This window comes from Cynoglossus semilaevis, chromosome 3, assembly GCF_000523025.1.
Source record: "Cynoglossus semilaevis isolate Cse_v1.0 chromosome 3, Cse_v1.0, whole genome shotgun sequence".
In the NCBI taxonomy this organism is placed as follows: Eukaryota; Metazoa; Chordata; class Actinopteri; order Pleuronectiformes; family Cynoglossidae; genus Cynoglossus; species Cynoglossus semilaevis.
The window spans coordinates 15,287,670-15,307,618 of NC_024309.1; the positions used below are offsets into that span (position 1 = coordinate 15,287,670).

Consider the following 19,949-nt stretch of genomic DNA (forward strand, 5'->3'; position numbering starts at 1 on the left):
GCTTCATACATTAACATTATATTGTAGAAACTATTTACTAGGTATATACAGTACTTACCAATGGTCTGGGCAGAAAAGCCTCAGAGAACAGTAAGAACTGACCTGGGCTGTGGTCAGAGTCTGGTCCAGATCCCGGTGTCTCAGTCCTCTGACCTATCCTCCAGTCAAAGTCATCATCCTGGTCTTGAAAGAACTGACATTTCTGCTCCCACTGGTCTTCGTCTCCGTTGAAGTTACAGGAACCAGGAGTAGCAACTGTGTGATCTACAAACAGAGACGGTGACGGACGGACGGACAGAGAGACGTCATGTGGGTGAAAAAGTATACAGCCTCACAGAAAAATATGTTTTTACTCACTGCAGTCCGTCTCGTCTGATTCATCCCTGCAGTCGGCCTTGTTGTCACACACCAGGTGGGACTGGATGCAGTCGCCACATTGACACAAAAAGTCTGTGGCTGAAGGACAACTGACAGGAAGCACAGTGTCTGAAAGACAAGAAAAACATCAGACAGAACATCTGTCTCACTCTCTGTGCCAGCTTTATTTATATCACAACTTTATAAATAATAATTAGAAATATATTTATGGTTTAGACATGTGGTCAGGAACCTATGGCTCACAAGCCAGATGTGGCTTTTTTGATGACTGCATCTGACTCTCAGATAAACCTTCGCTGCATTTCTGAAGCCGACTGCAGAAGTGCTGTATTCATCTACTGTAGTGTGACTGTAGTACTGTATAACTGCTGTCCTGTCACATGTTACACCTTGACCCTCCTGTCTTTGTCCGCTGCACTGTGGCTAAATCCAATTCCTTATAGGTGAAAAACTACCTGGCAATAAAAACATTTCTGATTCTGATTGTGACACTTGCCCCTGATCGTCACCTACTCGGAGCACAGTCCACGAACTCCAGGTCGTCCACTGCAGCTCCTCCACTCACGTCCATGGAGCGAATTCCTTCAAAAATCACCTGAAAATTCCTCAACTTCCTGAGAGGAACCTCAGCTTGGTTCCACCGGTTCCCCTGAGGTCCAGTTTTATTCCACACTTCAACCAAGTCATTGTCCTGCTGTGGAGAGGAGCAGAAGTGACAAGGTACAGTGTTAACAGCTGGCAGTGGTTCCCAAAGTGGGGGTGGTGTGTGTGTGGAGAGTCCACTCATTAAGACTGACAATAAATAAATGAAGGTTAGGGTTCTGTATGACAAGTGGAACCATATATTTATAACTCTGTGACACATTTTAATCCATACATTATTTTCTTTGCCTTGGAGCCAATCACAACAAACCATGAAGCACCAGAAGTCACATTAATGCTCAGAAGTATTTTATGTATTGGATCGCTTCAGTAAAACAAAATTATTATTAGCGTTCTAAGATCAACCGCTAAAAGGGAAAATCTGCAAAGGTGAGATAGTTATTGTATTATTGGTATATATTTAGCCTTTACGACCCCCACCCCCCACACACACACCCACCTCCCTAGACTGTGTCACCCTTTCACACACAGTTATGTTCACAGTAGAGTTGTAGAATGGAAAAATAAGACAAACATATGATGTTAATAAATTAAATACACTGTGTGGGGCATTCAGCTGCAGGAGAGAGATGTTTGTCTGCACACGTTTAACTCAGATTTATTCTGATCCTCTGAACTTCATCACCACTCTACTTGATCCACATTAGAAACATCATTACTGAGATGAGGGAATAAAGCAGCACACACGAGGATAGGCCGTGTTTAAATATTTGTTTACCATTTTTGCACAGTTCTTGGTGCATTTGTTGTTCCTACGGTTCACATATGGGCCAATGAAATCTTTGTTTTGATTCACTATTATGCTGTAGGACTAGAGTGAAAATATTGTTGTATCTTTGCACTTTGGTGTAATAGTCCTAGGGAGAATTTTTCAAAATGCAGTTGACTTAAATGCACTCTGTGTTTTGATGAGAGAACATATTTAATTTGACATCTATCTTTCAGCAGACCAGTAGGCCTGGACATTATCATTTAATGTACTGAGGTCACGTTTGTCTGAGCAGAACCCATAAGTTAGCATGGTCTCCACACAGCTGTCCAATCAATCAGACGGTGGCACCAGAGACCCTCAGGGTGCCCCCTGGGCTCTCCACATCATCATGACTTATTGTTATCAGCATGGTTGAATGTCTGAACTATGACTGACAGGGAGATTCTTCATTCTCCTGCTCTACCTTGATCAGCAGCCGGATGGTTCCAGAGGCCTTGTGGGAAATGTAGTACCAGAAGGTGAGTCTACAGATGGCACTAGATTCCTTCCACACAGAGCTTCTCATGTGAACTTTATCACCTCTAAGTCCCACTGGCGTAGCTTCCAGGTAGACGAAATGACCTAAAAAAATGGAGATGAGACACAAAGGTGAAAAGGTGAAAAAGAGAGCAAGAAAAACTAATTCTGTGACAGAGAAGTGACAGCACTCTGCAGGAGGACAGGGGGTCAAGGGGTCAGGGGGTGACAGAATAGTCTCCTAAATGTCTAACTGCCATGACACTCTCTCTCTATGGCTCTGTGAGCTTCTGTTCTCTAGGTTTGTTGTAAATTAACCTGCAATTGAATAACACAACATGATCATAAACATTTTAAACCGATGTAATGAGGTGAGCTTATTTTTACATAATACTAACAGTAAAGTCTAAACATTCTGAAATTGTTTAATTAATCATTTAAAATTAGATATTTGTAAAAATCCACAGCACTAATATTTTTTTTATGGTCCATTCACAGAGGCCCACGAACCACATGTGGTACAGGAGCCACAGGTTGCGAGCCCTTCATTCAAGCATAGTGCTGCAGCCAGTTTTTCACACTGGAGGCAGTGAAGCAGAGAAACCACCGGTGAGTTCCAGTGACTAATTAATTTCTAGTGTCTCCCCTGTGAGTGCTATAAAAGGAGATGTTGATTCTCATTAATTCTTGAAAACATCTGAAAAAATACGAATGTAAGTGAACTACCTGTCATTGTGACAGAGCACATTCTGGGGGGAGGGGGAGCAGCAGTGTGTGGGGACGGTGCCACGCTCAGTGCTAACTTGGCAGCTGGTGGATTTTAACCTGAAACCTTCCGACCCAGGTAGGTTTCCAGAACCACCACTGTGAACCAGCACCGTGTCTTTAGGTTTATTCTAGACCATGTCAATGAACGGAGCGCTAATAGTGAAAACAGTTGTAGTTTTCAGAACAGTTGAAGGAGAAACAGCAGAAACACAAAATGGGAAGTAAATTAAAGCAGGACATTTGAACCCTTTAAAGTCTTAATTTCTTCAAAGCACTTCATGTAATAACACTCTCTACATTATAGACTTCTCTAATATGAAAGGACAGAAAAGAAGCAGCTCAATATATGTACAGTATGGACCAGTCTGGAATATATGTTGATAACGTTTCTAAGTTTTAATTCAATATTGACAACGGTCCAGTTGCCAATAAACAAAAATTTTAAAAAAAAGCAGACGTGTGAGTTTGATACCATGTTCATCCATCAGCGTGTGGTCGTACGGAGGTCGTATGCTCTGCAACGATCCGGTCCCAAGGGTCCAATCAAAATTATCGGCCAAGGAGCTCCTCCAACCGCAGAGACCGCTCTCAAAGCTGCAGGAAGTCCCACAATCCTTCTCATCAGTGCCATTGCCGCAGTCGTCTGTGAAGTCGCAGCTCTGCATAGCCATGAAACAGCGTCCGTTTTCACAGGACAGAGAGTCAGGAGGACAGGAGTCTGGAGGTAAAGATCCAGAGAAAGTTTCATCATATCCTTCAAGGTTTAACCTTAACCTAACCTTAGAATAAAAAATGTTGTTTACAAAATGCATTATTATTGTTATTATTATTATTATTATTATTATTATTATTATTAGTTAATAGAAACATTAAGGAGGAAAGAATAATAAAAGAATAATCTGACACATCAAGGTTGTGTTTTTCAGTTGCAGTGGACAAAATGGTTGTATTTATAAAAAGTAAAAAATATTTGTTCTGTGCATTAAATGTGGGAGAAGAAAATTCTAATGACTTCACTTGGTGAGGGCCAACCTGTGGGTTAGTGGCTATACTGGGAAGACCGCAGGTTCAAATCCCAGCTGGCTGGTTGTGTTCAAAGATCTAGAACATGCAGATCTGGAACTGAGTCCAGAGGACGGACTCTGTTTCACTTTGGTGCCAGAGATTCCAGTAAATCCAGTGTCTGGGATTGGGGAGCATTAGAGAGGTACATGAGGCGTGATGAAGTGGGGGAGTGTGGGTGGGGGTCCTTGTATTTAAAAACTGAGAAAAGGGTATAAGTTCCTCCTCATCTTTTGTTCCTCTTCAGATGCACAGGACCAGAAGCAATGAGCTCCAACAAAGGCAGAAAGGAAGCTAGGGCCTCCGACTGTGAAGCCAAGAAGTTTCAGTGCCAACGGTGGAGCAGCCACTCAGAGCTGGATGTGGATTTATTTCAAAGAAATGTAAATGTTTGAAGCCCAGAATAAATCTCTGTTCCCAGAAGAGTGTCCCACAGTTCTTTACCTGTGGACATTTGTCCTCCATGGATCAGGGACAGACAAGAACTCCATCACTGTCTGGATTAGGGTGCAAAAAGCCCTGCTGTAAAGTTAGATACCCTGAGCATCACACTGCCCTCTGGTGGTCAAATGAGCCCCAGTGTGAAAACAGTTCAATGATTTACTTGCTTTAACAATGAGTAACATTGACACAGAACAAGTTAACAAAATTAAATTTAATGTAAAATAAAGAAAACCGACTTAGGACTGTGTGGACTCGACCTGAGTGTCTCTGACATGACCTTGACCGTGGAGGCTCAAGGCCCATTCATGTTTATATTTATACAGTATGCGAAATGCTCTATTCTATCCTGTCTACAGGCTGTGTCCATGCTGATGTCACTTCCTCAGACAGTAACAGAGACGGAGACGGTGGAACTAAAGTCCCTGCTCAGAGGTCCAAACAGGGACGGAGCAGGACACAGACTGTGTGGACTTTAAAGACAGAGGAGACATTAATAACCACGTGTGGACTGCAGCACAGGAGGAGGACACTCTGACAGCCAGAGACACCGATACAGGGAGACAGTGAGGAGGGGTGAGGGAGGGAGAGCCACCACTGATCCACAGCACTTCTCAACTGTTGCCAAGTAGAATTTTATACAAAGAAAGTCAAACCTGTGTCTGAACAGAAAGGTTCTTAAAATCACAACCGATTTGGAGATGAAGTTGAAGACCAGTCCCTCCACCAGGGGTCACCACTGTGACCAGTTCACCACTGTCTTTTTTTTACACAGGATTCCCTTCCTGGTTCAAGGTCAGGTCTAGGTGGCAGGGGGGGGGACTAGGAGGACTAGGAGGGCAGGGAGGACTAGAAGGACAGAGAGGACAGGGAGGACTAGGAGGGCAGGGAGGACTAGAAGGACAGCGAGGACAGGGAGGACTAGGAGGACAGGGAGGAGACCAAGAGGAAGCTGAGAAACGACAAAAGGGAAACATCCAGGAAATACTCTTTTTAAAAACGTCTACCTGTAGGGGGTGCAGGACTGCTGTCCTCTAATCTGGGTGAGGACAAGTGCAGACATCCTGGAGAGAAGGTGATGTCGTCCAGACAGATGTCCCCCTTAGGGCTTTTTCCCACTTTCCCCTCAAACTGGACCTGGAAGTCACTGCTGTGGCTCAGAGGGACTTCCTTCATCTGCCAGAAGGTGCCCTGGTCTCCTGTGAGGTTGAGCAGAAGATCCAGGTGTCCTTCACTTTTCCTGAAGACACTGAGTGTTCCAATGCCGTCTCCTGACATGTGAATGTAGAAACGCATCTGGAGGACAGACACAGAAGAAGACAATGAGTTGACCATATAAGGAATGAGCCGTTCCTTTGACCTTTTGCCTTGTGTCCCTCACGCACTTGTCTGGGGGGGTTTTGGTTGACGTTCTTGTAACGATTTCTTACGATCAAATTCTACTTCCTCTTCAGGTGATTTATTCTTACTGTACTGTATAATGATCATTTCACTTGATTCAAGCCCCGCCCCACCCCATTACAGATGTGTTACAGATGTAAGGACTATTGCCATGGTGAAGTCAGATCCTTCTGCTGAAACAGCTGGTCCTTTAGCACTTTGACGCTATCCTATTTTTCTTTGTTTGACACCAGTGCTCCTGCCTCTGAGCAGAGTATATAAATATAATATATATATATATATAAATAAACACAGACTGTGTTTATATATTATATGTTTATGTGTTTATATGTGTTAAATACATACTGTATATACCACCTACAGTTTGTGGCTTACACTACAATGTGGCTCCGACTGCTGTTTTGACCTCACCGTGCACTGTGAGCTGCGGTGGCTGAGCACAGGTCCAGATATACGGGCCACTTGTCCACCCGAGTGAGGGAAGGAGCTGCCCAGGTAGAGGAAGTGCCCCGAGGGTTCCCTTATAGTGTGGTCAGTGGATGGCCCCGGGCCAACTGTTGGAGTGCCGCCTGCTTTGATGCGCCAATCAAAGTCATCGTCAGGACACTGGCGCCAGGAGCAGAGGTCGAATTCAAAACTGCAGCATCCACTGAAGCCCTCTGAAAGACAGCATTCAGACCAATCATGTCAGGCCCAAAGGTCAACTGAAGGTCAGGGAGCAGGGGAGGTCTCACTGCAGATGTAAGGGTCCTCGTCTGAGTGGTCCCCACAGTGGTTGATGAAGTCACACAAGTTCTCCTGAGGGATGCAGTGCTCATTGGAACAGGCGAACTGCTCAGGTGAACATGGCTGAAATACAGGAAGTGGAGGAGGGCAGTCCAGGAAGCTGACATCATCTATCACCACGTCACCCATGTAGCTGATCCCGCGTTTAGCCCTGAAAACCACCTGAAAAAGAAGTCCTGTCTGTTATCAAAACATCATCAGACTCACCTGAAAAAGAAGTCCTGTCTGTTATCAAAACATCATCAGACTCAGACAGAAAGGTCACACCAGGTGACACTGACAGAAAGGTCACACCAGGGGACTCTGACAGAAAGGCAAACCAGAATCAACAATAGAACAGTAGAACAGTAGTGAGAACAACACTAGAAGTGAAGAAAGATTGTAGGTAAGATGATAGCACACCAGGGGACTCTGACAGAAAGGCAAACCAGAATCAACAGTAGAAGTAGAACAGTAGAACAGTAGTGAGAACAACACTAGAAGTGAAGAAAGATTGTAGGAAAGATGATAGAGCTGGAGCTGGAGTTTCAGATGAGTCTTTACAGTTTGGCTGAGCAAAGAAGAAGAAGAATCAATAAAAGAAGCTGAGGTTCAGAGGAGTGACTGTGATCACCAAGAAAAGATCAGAGACAGTAGAAGAAGTGGAAAAGTTGACATTGATCTGGATCAACCACTAACAGTCGGCTGACCACAGGATTTCAGAGACAATCATTAGTGAGAAAGTGAAGTGAACATTGTCCAATCAGGACTCCTCAGCAGCCGTAAGGACCAATGAAATCACTTCTCCTAATTATAGCTTCATTCTTTATTCACTTGTGTTGATCTTTTTGTTAGATCTAAGTATTTTCATTGGTTTCCTTTTTAAACCTGTTCACAAAATAGTGTTGAAAAAGTTTGAATCAGCAACCATCCAGGAACCAGGAACCGATTCATCCAATCATCCACATTGATGAACTATGGAGAAGAAAATGGTTCCAGTTTTTCTGTTCATGAACGACCTTCAGAAACAAATGAGGTTCTAAAACCCAGGTTCCACTGCGTGTAAGGTTTTTATTATTATGGGTAGTACAGTAATAATACAGTTAATGTACTGTGTTTTAGTTTTACACAAACCTGAAAGTTGTTTAAAAACCCCAGAAAAACTTCTCCTCGTCGCCACCTGTTGCCTTGGTTACCAGTTTGTGACCAGACTTCATGAGTGAGGTTCTGGTACTTCAACAGGACCTGTGTAACAAAGTCAAGAGAACTAAGACAATGTTCAAACAAGGACTGGTCTCATATAGAGTGGCTGCTCCCACCCACCTGCAGAGACCCCACTGTGAACCCACTCAAATGGTACCAGAATTCCAGGGTACAATGTGGCCCAGTGGAAGAGATGACTGGTGTGATGAGGTCAGAGGTTTGTCCGTAGCCACCGTTGGAGCTGTCTGCGTACATGTACCAACCATCAGGGCTGCCTCTGTCACAGACAAGTCTGTGTCAACATACACTCATTCAACAGGACTGGGAACAGGTCAGAATTTCACTGTCCATGTGGACCACCACCACACATAAACATGCTAGAGTCTAGATCAGGAGTCGGGAACCTTTTTAGCAGAGAACCAAAAAGGTCACATATTTTAATAAATGTATTATAGAGCTATACAATATATTATTTTACAACTGAATGTGTGAATTTTTAAACAGGACCAACAATAATAAGTCTCTGATTTTTCTCTTCTTTTTTTAATAATATTGTTTTACTGAAGCAATCCATTACAGAAAATACTTGTTACCATTAATGCAACTTCTGGTACTTCATGGTTTTGATGTGATTGGCTCCAGGGCAAAAGAAAAATGTATAAATTAAAATGTGTAACAGAGTTCTAAATATATGGTTCAACTTGGCATACAGAACAGTTTATGTTTAAGTTTAGTTTAGTTTTATGGTCATTAAATGCAACATAGGGTTTGTTAATATAAATAAAAGCCGGTCCAGACTGGACTTCAGACCGGGATTCCATTTCAGCTGGGAATTGGTAGTCAAAGTCCACTGCACCTACCCCAGGGTCAATAAATCACAGATAAGGACCATCAGGTCTGTGGACCATTAACAGACCACATATACTGTAAGAGCACCACCTCTATGTCTTTTCTTTAAGAACAATTAAACGAGAGGATGAAAGAAGAAGATCAAAGATGTGGATTAGTCTATTAATATTCATTAGTCTAAAGACACATTAACCCTCTGGTTTGACTTCTGGTACTCACAAAGTGTGATCATTTATTGGTCGATGGTATTGTTCTCCATCGTGAATACTTTCCCCTTGATCAGGTGACCAGCGGAACGCGTGGCTTGGTACTAAAGAAGGGTCGGCACGCATCCAACCACAAGTGTCTCCGCCTTCAAAACCACACAGCTTCTCAACTGTAGAAGGATAAAGGGGCAACAAGGATGAGGGCAAGGAAATGAGAGGGCAAAAAGAAATATAATGAAATAGAGAAAAAACATTTCACCGCAGTATTTTTCATCAGAGCCATCAGAGCAGTCAGCTCTGAAGTCACACTTTTTGTTCTGGGGCACACACTGGTCATGTGATCCACATACAAACTCTCCCTGAAGGCAGGTGTGGGACAGGGCTGTTGTGGGTGAAGTTGTCACTGTGGGGACTGTGGCATTCACCGCAGGCAGCTCTCCTTAAATATGACACAATAAAAATCAAAAATGAGCTGGCCTACTCAACGCTTCCTCGTGTGGTGTTGTCAGGTATTCACCTTGGTAAGGGACACAGTCCAGAAAGGAGAGATCGTCGATGGCAATGTCTCCGTGGAAATCATCTCCAACTGTGCCTTCGATTAAAACCTTGGGACAAAAAATGAAATAACTTTGAAAAGTTGTACCTCAAGCTGACGAAAAGAGCCCTTAAAGGTCAGGTTGACACGTTCCACGTCTCTGAATGTGGTTTTAGAACAAACACAGTGAGTGGGGTTGCCATTAGCCCAGAAGGTGGCCTGAAGTAGCTCAGAGTTAGAAACATTATTTAAATATACAGTATGTCAAAGAAGTTAAATGTTAGCAATTAGCTAAATGAACATAAGGCTCTGTCTAAAAAATGCCCTAGGGTTATACTAGAACTATTTTAATTTGTACTAACCAAAAAGCTGGGTGCAAATACTGTCGATAGTAAGTCAACAGTATAGCTAAGGAGAAACTAAGAGTGAGCCAAACATTGTTGAACACATTAATGATGTGTTGATCCTCATCAGGAAAAAATACATGTGCAAAAATAATATAAAAGCTAAATTGGCTGCTTATATCTTTTACAGGAAAGTTTAAAATCAATTGTTTATTTGACTACAAATATTCTGGATGTAGAAGTTAAAGCTAAAAAGAAGCTATCTTCAGCTGATGTTTCTTCAACCACAGTCAGCTTCAGAAACCAAGTGAAAACATCTGTACTACACAACAACTTTTTTTTGTTTTTAAGACATTAGATTGTCCTTGATGAATTAACACCCACTAATGACTAGCCTTCAAAGGGAAAATGAACTTATTATTGGCAGCTAGAAGAGCTATTCATTTCAGATATCAAAATATACCAATGAGTTTATCTTCCCAGCTTTCCAAAGCAACCAATCATTAGCTTTAAAGGTTTTTGGAAGATAAGTCATGTTTGTGGTCAACTTGGCCTGTTGCATCGTTGCCAGGAACGTAATTTGTAAATATTGACTGAATGGAGTCAGACTGCAGCTTTAACAAAACAAATCTCTAAATGACGTTGTTCAGGTAAGTGGACGTGGGAGAGAGTTTTACTTATCTCATCATTTTTTCAATTTTTCTCCTAGCACAGGCCATTATTTTGACAACATTTTTTCCTGCCAAAAGTCACTTACAGATAATGACAGCAGAGCATACATCTCCAGAACATGATTACGTCTGCAACAGAAACCTGTGTTTTTGTATCCATATCTGAATTTAATAATAGTATTAACATTGTGCTTCCCTTTACTACTGGCTTCATTGACAATAAACTGAGACAGAGTTAAACCATCTGAGATGGAGGACACAACAACATCATGTGTCAAACGTGGAGGGCTGCAGCATGGACCTGGTCAGCTGACAGAACCACTGTCAATGATTGGAATGAAGGGAGTACTAACTCTTACTGGCCTGAGGCACACTAACTCATCTCTGGAGGACTAATTCTTACTGGCCTGAGGCACACTAACTCATCTCTGGAGTACTAACTCTTACTGGCCTGGGTCACACTAACTCATCTCTGGAGTACTAACTCTTACTGGCCTGAGGCACACTAACTCATGTCTGGAGGACTAACTCTTACTGGCCTGAGTCAACCTAACTCATCTCTGGAGGACTGACTCTTACTGGCCTGAGTCAACCTAACTCATCTCTGGAGGACTGACTCTTACTGGCCTGAGTCAACCTAACTCATCTCTGGAGGACTAACTCTTACTGGCCTGAGTCACACTAACTCATCTCTGGAGGACTAACTCTTACTGGCCTGGGTCACACTAACTCATCTCTGGAGTACTAACTCTTACTGGCCTGAGGCACACTAACTCATCTCTGGAGTACTAACTCTTACTGGCCTGAGGCACACTAACTCATCTCTGGAGGACTGACTCTTACTGGCCTGAGTCACACTAACTCATCTCTGGAGGACTAATTCTTACTGGCCTGAGGCACACTAACTCATGTCTGGAGGACTAACTCTTACTGGCCTGAGGCACACTAACTCATGTCTGGAGGACTAACTCTTACTGGCCTGGGTCACACTAACTCATCTCTGGAGTACTAACTCTTACTGGCCTGAGTCAACCTAACTCATCTCTGGAGGACTAATTCTTACTGGCCTGAGGCACACTAACTCATCTGTGTACTAACCTGAAAAGGACGAGCACTGTTGAGGTAGAGAGTTTTTCTGTGCCATAGGTTTCCCTGGTTTCCATATCGAACCCACAACATCTGACCGCGGCCTGTAGATGTGGTCCTCATGTAGACTGCAAGGCGGAACACATGAGAGCCAAACATGTGGTAATGAAAGCGGAAAACACAATGGTGATGGGACCTGCGGGAGTCCACGTCCCGCTGTTGGGTGGGCTGGAAGGCTCGGCTCAGTAACACGGCTGTGTCTTTAAACTCCTGAGGGACGGACGACTCAATATAAAGGTAACGGCCCTGGCTGGTTCCCAGTGTGTGGTCCTTCCAGGGACCAGTGTTGAAGGACGGAGTAGGGCCTTGGATGCAGGTCCAGTCAAAAACATCTCCTCCGCTTTGTTCCTGACTCCAGCTGCACAGGTCATTCTCAAAGTTACACTGCAGTTCTGTGGCTGTGAAACATTTAGAACAAAAAAACAAAAACATAAATCAACCTTGTTTAGAACTTATCTATTGTTAACTGGAGTGACCTGATTTAACCCTCACAAACACTGGGAACAAACTGGGGTCAACCTAGCACAAAGCATGTTGTCTGGTTGTCCTGTCATGGTTGTTTAAGTAGCACAATGATTTCCTCAACAATGTACTGTTGATCTGCTATTCATTTAGAGTATAATTCCACTCGACCTGCATGGACAGAAGAAGACGTGACAGCCAGCTTTGTTTACAAAATGTCTGCTACATACGTTGGTGTGTGTATGAATTGATACATTTGGTCAAATCAAATGTATTATTATTATTATTATTAATGGCATCATTTTTATATACTTGACTTTTGACTGCAGTGTGAACTTCCTTTCATTGACTTCAGTGGTAAAAACCTTTCTCCCCTCTGTACTAATGAAGTGTCCCACCTCAGTGAAGACCTACAGACTCACAGCATCCTTCTTCATCCGAGCCATCACCACAGTCGTCCACCAGGTCACACAGCTGCAGATGCTCCACACAGGCTTTGGTGTGCACACAGTGAAAGTGTGTGTGTGATGGACACTCATCCATAGCGACGGGCATCGAACAGTTTTTAAAGGTGATATCGTCCAAGGCAGAGTAACCATCAAACACACCAAGACTGATCTTAGCCAGGGAGATTTGGAAAGGTTGGGTGATCCGTCCAAGCTGCAAAGCCACCTGGTGCCATTCAGTTCCCTGGTCGTACAGCGTTCTCCATATGATGGTGTTGTTGTTGTTGTTGTTGCTGAGTCGAAGGTACATGTCAGCAGCCCCGACAGATATACCTGAGTTGTAATGCCTGTGGAGGGGATTGGGGGGGAGGGAGGGGGAGGGCAAACTCAAACCACTGGTATTATGTGGATCTGTTTCTTTTTATGTTCAGGTCTATGAATTATGATGGCCCCACACACACACACATACACATACACACACACACAAAGGCTTTAAACCAAATAAGGTTTACCTTTGTGATAATGCAATGACTTGTAGTCATTTTTAAACGTATTTACAGATTTAATAAATAAATCATATATATATTTATATACATATAAAACTGCCTTCATTTGAGTCTTCACCTCAGCTTGTGAAAAAAAGGCTACAAGAGAAACGCTTGCTAAACAGCAAAAGTATCCAATTTGAAAGAACATTTGTAAAGTAGAGACAGGAAATATAAAAAACTATTGTGAAGTGTTCAGTTTTTCCTGGTCAACAGTTTCTAAGTGTTTTCAAAGAAGAAACAACTCTCACCAGAAGGACATGGTACAACCAGCAGCTGATTGTTGAAACCAAGGTCCACGGAGAACAGCTCTGGGATGAAGACTGCTGCTGTTCTTTAGGATAAACATGAAGTGACCTGCAGTCCATGAAACAACAACAACAACAGATATGTATGTATGTATGTGTATATATATATATAATATATATATATATATATATATATATATATACTGTATGTCCATCCTGTCAGTGACTGTAAATGTTTCCTACTTGATTTTCAACTGTGAACATCAGTAACTGTAGGACATAGTTCTATAACAGGAGATGAAATTATTTACATTTGCTGCTGTTTTAATGACTTTGGATTCCAGCAGTGTACAGTGTAATTACTATTAGGCAGAAGTGATTATATATATTACACTGTTGTAGTACCAAAGCAGATATTTTAATCAAGCACCTCTGCTCTTTAATTACCCAGAAATTAATCTAATTTAGCCCAAACTATTTCCACATGAGACAGGACATCCTTCACTTCCCTTGTTTAAAACCCAGTGTGACATACTTCCTGAGTTTCACACCAGCACACCGAGGCTCCAGGCACCTTCAGTCTTATTTTATCAAGAGTCAAGGCTGAAGAAACAGTGATGTGTGGTGGACGGTCAGGTCAAAACAGTCAGTGCTGTGAAGAATTTATGTTTCTGGGTGGAATGATGGAACTACCGCAACAAAAGAAGAGTTTGAATGCCTCCACAGACCACCACAGACCACCACAGACAGAGGTCTGTGATAGTCAGGTGACTGTTCAGGAGATGTAGTCTGTGAAGGATGGTGGTGTGAAGACGAGTTAGATGTAAAGAGACACACACACACACACTGTGAGACGACTCGTGGTGTGTGTGTATGTGTGTGTGTGTGTGTGTGTGTATGTGTGTCAGGGGATGAGGAGGCGTGAAGGCATTTCCTCTTCTCTTCAGGCTCAAACAAGCATTCTCCCTTTTCTATCTACAAAATCTAGAGATTTATTCCCAGAATAGAGTAGTGCCTCACAGAACCAGAGGCGTGTGTGTTTGTTTGTTTGTTTGATTGTGGCCTTATTCATGTACTGAAGTTATACGTCAGTCTTTGATTTGAACAACAACATCAGCAGTGGTGGAAATCCAGGGCAGTTATGTCCACAATGAAACCACAACTATCTAATGATAATACCACTGTGGTCAACTCAACATCATGGCAACTGTAGCCTGAAAAATGTTGACACTCCCGCTGTCTATGACTTGTGTGACGACCTTCCTCACCTTCAGTGCTGTTGGTGGAATGGTCCAAAGGTGCTGAATGGTTATAGTAGTCTGGGGGAACCTCCTGAGATGAGGCCCTGACCCAGTCAAAACCATCACCAAGGGTGAGCTCATACCAGCCGCACGAGCCATCTTCAAAGTCACACACAGAGGCTGGAGAGAGAGGAATGATGGGAATATGTGATAGCATAAAAATGAGTACAGTACATACAGTATTTGAATTCTGACTTTGGTGAAAATCCAGATAAACTGGACCGTAAGGACGAACGAGCAGATTAGGAGATGGAAATGAAGCTGATTTTGTCCTGTGAGTTAAACAGCTACCAGTGATAGATGAAGTAATTATACAATAAAACATTTATTTATTTCTTACAACTTATGATTCACATTACTGTCAGAATTTGTTTCATATTTTGTCAAGTTGAGACCACAAGCAACAATTGGAAGGTAGAACAGCCAGACGAGCTGTGGTTATCTGAGCTGCTGTCTGTCGACTGTAAACTACTATGGGTTGAACCTGTTTATGGAAGAATATTCTAGACATAATGCTGTGTAAAATGGTGATCCCCCTCTCGCCCCCCTGTGCAGATGAATATTCAATGTGCACACTGCTCTCATACCAGAGGTGATGAGCTGTGGATTATTTAAAAGCGTTACTTAGCAACAGAGTTCTTACGGCAGCCGGCCTCGTCCTCTCCGTGGGGACAATCAGGGCTGAAATCACACACTCGGTTCTCCTTGATGCACTTCCCATCATCACAGGCAAACCATGAGGGAGGGCAAATGGTGGGTGGGGGTAAACTGCTCTCTGCCACCAGCAGTAAGAGGACAATCAATACTCACAATATTATGTGATAAATAGATCAGATGTAGAGAGTTAGAGTGTCAACTGAACAAACTCTTCTGCTCATCAGGATTACTGTCAGCAATAGTTCAATATTATTATGACTATAATATAACATAATATAATTATTACTAACACATACACAGGATTATTTCACAGGAATCAGACCAACACTACACAGGATTTGTTAAGACTTTTTCCATGTCTACTGAATCATCTCAATATTCAAGACCGACCTGTGACCGTCTGTTCATGTGGGGAGGTATTTTAACCCTAGATCAGGCTCCAAACTGTGTTGTCTGATTTATGTTATTATGTTTATGTCACTCAGTACCAGGTGCTGTCAGGCAGCCAGGACTGAAGGACAGGTCGTCCACAGCCAGGACCTCAAGAGCTTCACTGCCAGAGGAAAGTTCTCCTCTGATGACCACCTGCTGGGCAGAGACAAGATCACATCACATCACATCAGATCAGATCACACCAGATTGTTACATTTCTACACAATCATATCTTGTTATTTGTAAACATGTGTGTATTTAAAGGGTGGGACATACACGTATATGGCTTCTTTTTTGCTTACTTCATGGTAAAGGTTATTTTGAATAATTTGTAGAAAATACTTAATAAATGTAACCTTTCAGACATATTTCAGATTATTTTTATCTTTCATTATAGTTGGCTAATGTTGAGCTATATTAATCATTTGATTAATAAAGCCTTGTAAAAGCTGTTCTGCTACAACTTTAGAAGTGTTCTTACATGTTGGTAAAATATACGCTATCAACAACTCAACCCAATCTATAGCTATTTGGCTGCATCTTCTACATTTAGCATATAGCAAAATGGCTGAGCTCATTTGCAAACTTTAAGCTATATGGGCTAATTTAAGCTATTTTTGGTAAACTTTGCTCTATCTTTACAAGTATTAGCAAGTTTTCAAAGTGTCTTTATTTAAAATATTAGTTCAGTTTTTGGTAACATTATGGTCTGTGCCCATGGTAAGTTGTGACATGTTAAGGCTGGTACTGGTAAATAACACCAACAAATCCCAGGATTATGTTTATCATACTGTATGTGATTGTTTTAAATCATTTTACAGAAAAAAACTAAAGTATTTAATCATACCATCTGAGAACATCCTGGACACATGGATTCTCATTTTTAAATCCTGAAGGGAATCCACTGAAGGCCAATGTTCTTACTTCAAACATAATTAACACTGACATTTCTTTTGGCAAATGACTGCAGTATTTTCCCAGTACATCTGAATACCCAGACAGACAGAGCATGACTTATATGAGGGTCAAGGTATCCAGACTAACGAAATACCCTCAGACAGGCCAATGGTGGACAGTCTACCAAGACAACCTCTGATTGGTCAGTTCAGCCCAGGTGATACCACAATGAGCAGAGATTTAAATATGTATATTTGAAGTAATTTCAGACCTGAAAAGTGTGATTATTGAGAATCTGAAGGTCAGTCTGCTGCCACGTCTGGGTTTGGGTAAAATGTTTCCACAACACGGTGCTCTGACCAGGAGGACGAGTTTGGACCAGAACCTGCAGATCTCCATGTGCTGCCTTAATGTAGTAGTGGAGAGTTATCTGTCAAAGAGTTAAAGTTAAAGACATCAAGTGTTGGTCATGGACTTTTTTCCCCCCATGTCTTTTGGATTCATTTATTACCTGGCAGGTCAGACTGGGCAGGAACACAGGACTGATGAGGTCCACAGCTGTGGTTCTGTTTCCTCCCACGGGAAACAAAGATAAGAAATAACCTGAAGGACATAGGAGGTGAAATGTCAACCACATAGAGTGATTCAGGTTTAAATTTTAAACTTACCAAAAAACACTAGCTCTGACCCATTGTGTGGTTGGTTTGGCCGTGGTTCAGTCCAGGGACTTCAGTGGTTCTGATCCAGACAGACGATGTCTGTGAGCTTTGAATCAGGTCACAGAACCCTTCCTCAAATGTACAGATCTTATAGGTGAAACCTGTGATCAGAGTCAGATTTTTTAGTCAGTATATTTAGTAAATATATTTAGTAAGTATATTGAGTAAGTACATTGAGTAAGTATATTTAGTAAGTATATTCTAATTTTAAGATCCTTGATGAAAAAACATGAACTACAAAGGTGTGTGTCTGTCAGAGATCGATGTATTTTTCCGTGTAAAACAAGGCGTTTAAACAGTGTTGGAATCAGGGCTATTGTAGGAACATGATCAGCAGCCAAATGTTATTGAAAGTTACACAGATAGATAAAAAGGTATGGAAACAAGCTCAAGGTTAGCCAAATGCTAGCTGGTAAAAGGCTGAACTGAGGGATACTCCTAAACAGCTTCAAAACACAGAACAATGCAAAAAGCTTAAGCTATCTTTTAGCCATTTTAGCCTGAAGCTAGTGAAATCAAGAACTCAAATTAGTTACAATTTGCCAAAACGTTCTAAGAAGAAGTCAAAGTAAATTTTTATTTATTCCACTTACAGTTTTCAGTGTAGCTTTCATTTCCACAGTCGTTGGCTCCGTGGACCCAGTCGTGGGTAAACACCAGCAGAAAGGTTAAGAGCTGCCCCAACAACATTAGCAGCAACATTTGAATCCAGTTTGGTGACCTCTAAGTAGAACTCATTATTTTCAGTTCCGATGAAAGTGTTTTCTTTGTGCAGAATAAAAACCAACGACTGGAGCGTCTCACCTGGGTTTGGATATCCACCTGAGTGTTAGCGCTGGTGTTGTGTTGTAAAAGGTCATAAATGGATTTTATGGTTGCTGCTCAACTATTTCCTGTTTGCCGTAACGCCCCATGTCACAGCAGGAAAAATGACAGTTGACCTCCTTAATCAAAGTAGTTTCCTGATCAGCATCAGGGACAGGTCGTAGGGTCAAATCCCCAGTCCTCCTACTTCATTGAAGAGTGTAATGTTTATGGACAGAGGACAGAGAGAAGACTGTCCTGGATCAGTACCAGCAGACTTCAACTGAGTCAGATATTAGCAGCTTAGCCAAAATCACCTTTGACCTTCTCAGAACCTTTATTTACCAGTTTATTCTGTCTTTGTTTTTGTAGTCAGAGCTTCAAAGATTAAGATTAACCTGGGAATAATTGGTACTGAATCATGACATTCCAGAAGAGTTTCTCACATTAACAGTTTTTAAGTTTTCAATAGATTGTGTTAAACTCTTACAAATGAAAATAAATAAATAATGCAAAGCCATTTAATTATTTGGGGTAATTAAATGTAACCTAATACAAGACTGATAAAGTACAAGATTTTCAAAAATGTAGCTTCAGTTTAGTTGCCTAATGTTAACAAAGAGGATAAAAGAGAAAACAATAACTAGGTTATAAAATATTTAGTTAGCCCAGAGATGACTAAAACTCAGCTATAATTAGTTTACTCTTTAATTAGCACTTTAATGTGAAACAGTTGGAAGAGTAAATTATTAATTTGGAAATAGTCAAAAGAAATAGGAATAAGTAAAACAACATTGTTGGAAGCTAACTTTAAAAAGCTAATAGTGAGTGTGTGTCTGTGTGTGTGTGTGTGTCCAACCAAGCATTCACACTCACATTCACATATGGTCCATTAGTGAAATTTTACCTGCAGGTCTAACTTCTGCACTTTTAGTGACTTTGAAGTTACTGACCTCTACTACAAAAACACGTAAAGTACACTGTCTCATTTTTAAGTGTGTTTAAAACTGTTTTTGAGCTGTATATTATTTCATGGACAATCTATAATGTAACATAAAGATGGTCTATAATGTAACATAATGAGAGTCTATAATGTAACATAAAGACAGTCTACAGTTTACATTGTAAGAAATAGAATATGTACAATTGGTATATAAAGTACAGTATACAAAACTATATATATAGTTATATATTAGTCAAAGTGATAATTGTTATAACTTTAAGATCAATTTCCAATTAAGAATGTTTTCTGAAACTTTTTTTTCAATTCTGGTTTTCTTTATTTAGACTTTTTTCCTTTCTGATTATTCTGCTAATTAAAGCTAGAGCTACTAGTGTACTTTTTGTAACTGTTTAGCCGTTTAGTTATGTTTGCTAATATTCCGTTACGCTTTGTTTTAACCTTTTAGTTAGCTTTCGGCTATTTGAAGAATTTTAAATACTAACATGCTCTTAAACATGCTTCTGGCTACTTCGGTATTTTTGTTATCTGACCCTAAGAACAGTGTTAGAAACTAGTAAAAGTGGTGGACATTGAATTATTTTTATAGATTAAATAATTTGATGGCCCCATGACTATATAAACTCACCCAAAGATATGACAGGGCTTCCTCACAGATGCCATGTTGGAGCACCGCGTTTATACAGAAGCCCAAAGTGGACAAAGTAAATAGTATTTCGGTTTTTTATTCGAAATGGATGCTGTAACTTATCAACAAAAACAACAAGTGATTTCGCCGAGATGTGCCTCAATGTAGCCAAAGTCAGAGTGTACCTTT

At 41.3% G+C, this 19,949-nt stretch overlaps 2 protein-coding genes across 7 annotated transcripts in view; one reads left to right on the forward strand and one right to left on the reverse strand.

Annotated features, from left to right (window-relative positions):
• Positions 1-19,943, reverse strand: part of malrd1 (MAM and LDL receptor class A domain containing 1) — a 27,490-nt gene extending 7,547 nt beyond the window's left edge. Inside the window, exons 1-24 of one of the 5 annotated variants that reach the window (XM_025054605.1) lie at positions 19,761-19,943; positions 17,961-18,378; positions 17,337-17,468; positions 17,160-17,251; positions 16,920-17,078; positions 15,808-15,904; positions 15,306-15,437; positions 14,630-14,782; positions 13,365-13,470; positions 12,545-12,915; positions 11,613-12,058; positions 9,482-9,569; positions 9,224-9,403; positions 8,978-9,134; positions 8,030-8,186; positions 7,841-7,951; positions 6,676-6,889; positions 6,353-6,600; positions 5,548-5,836; positions 3,510-3,755; positions 2,217-2,374; positions 892-1,072; positions 358-486; positions 103-264 (exon numbers count right to left, since the gene is read on the reverse strand). In XM_025054605.1, coding sequence (XP_024910373.1) covers positions 103-264; positions 358-486; positions 892-1,072; positions 2,217-2,374; positions 3,510-3,755; positions 5,548-5,836; positions 6,353-6,600; positions 6,676-6,889; positions 7,841-7,951; positions 8,030-8,186; positions 8,978-9,134; positions 9,224-9,403; positions 9,482-9,569; positions 11,613-12,058; positions 12,545-12,915; positions 13,365-13,470; positions 14,630-14,782; positions 15,306-15,437; positions 15,808-15,904; positions 16,920-17,078; positions 17,160-17,251; positions 17,337-17,468; positions 17,961-18,069 — 4,117 coding nt within the window. In that variant the 5' untranslated portion in view covers positions 18,070-18,378; positions 19,761-19,943. Of the gene's footprint in view, positions 1-102; positions 265-357; positions 487-891; positions 1,073-2,216; positions 2,375-3,509; positions 3,756-5,547; positions 5,837-6,352; positions 6,601-6,675; positions 6,890-7,840; positions 7,952-8,029; positions 8,187-8,977; positions 9,135-9,223; positions 9,404-9,481; positions 9,570-11,612; positions 12,059-12,544; positions 12,916-13,364; positions 13,471-14,629; positions 14,783-15,286; positions 15,438-15,807; positions 15,905-16,919; positions 17,079-17,159; positions 17,252-17,336; positions 17,469-17,960 lie in introns of those variants that run through there. The other 4 variants (XM_025054606.1, XM_025054607.1, XM_025054608.1 and 1 more) reach the window with 4 other exon arrangements.
• Positions 19,776-19,949, forward strand: part of LOC107988376 (uncharacterized) — a 4,025-nt gene continuing 3,851 nt past the window's right edge. For both annotated transcript variants that reach the window (XM_017031517.2, XM_017031516.2), the window contains exon 1: positions 19,776-19,836. In XM_017031517.2, the coding sequence (XP_016887006.1) occupies positions 19,789-19,836 (48 nt within the window). In that variant the 5' untranslated portion in view covers positions 19,776-19,788. The remainder of the gene's footprint in view (positions 19,837-19,949) is intronic.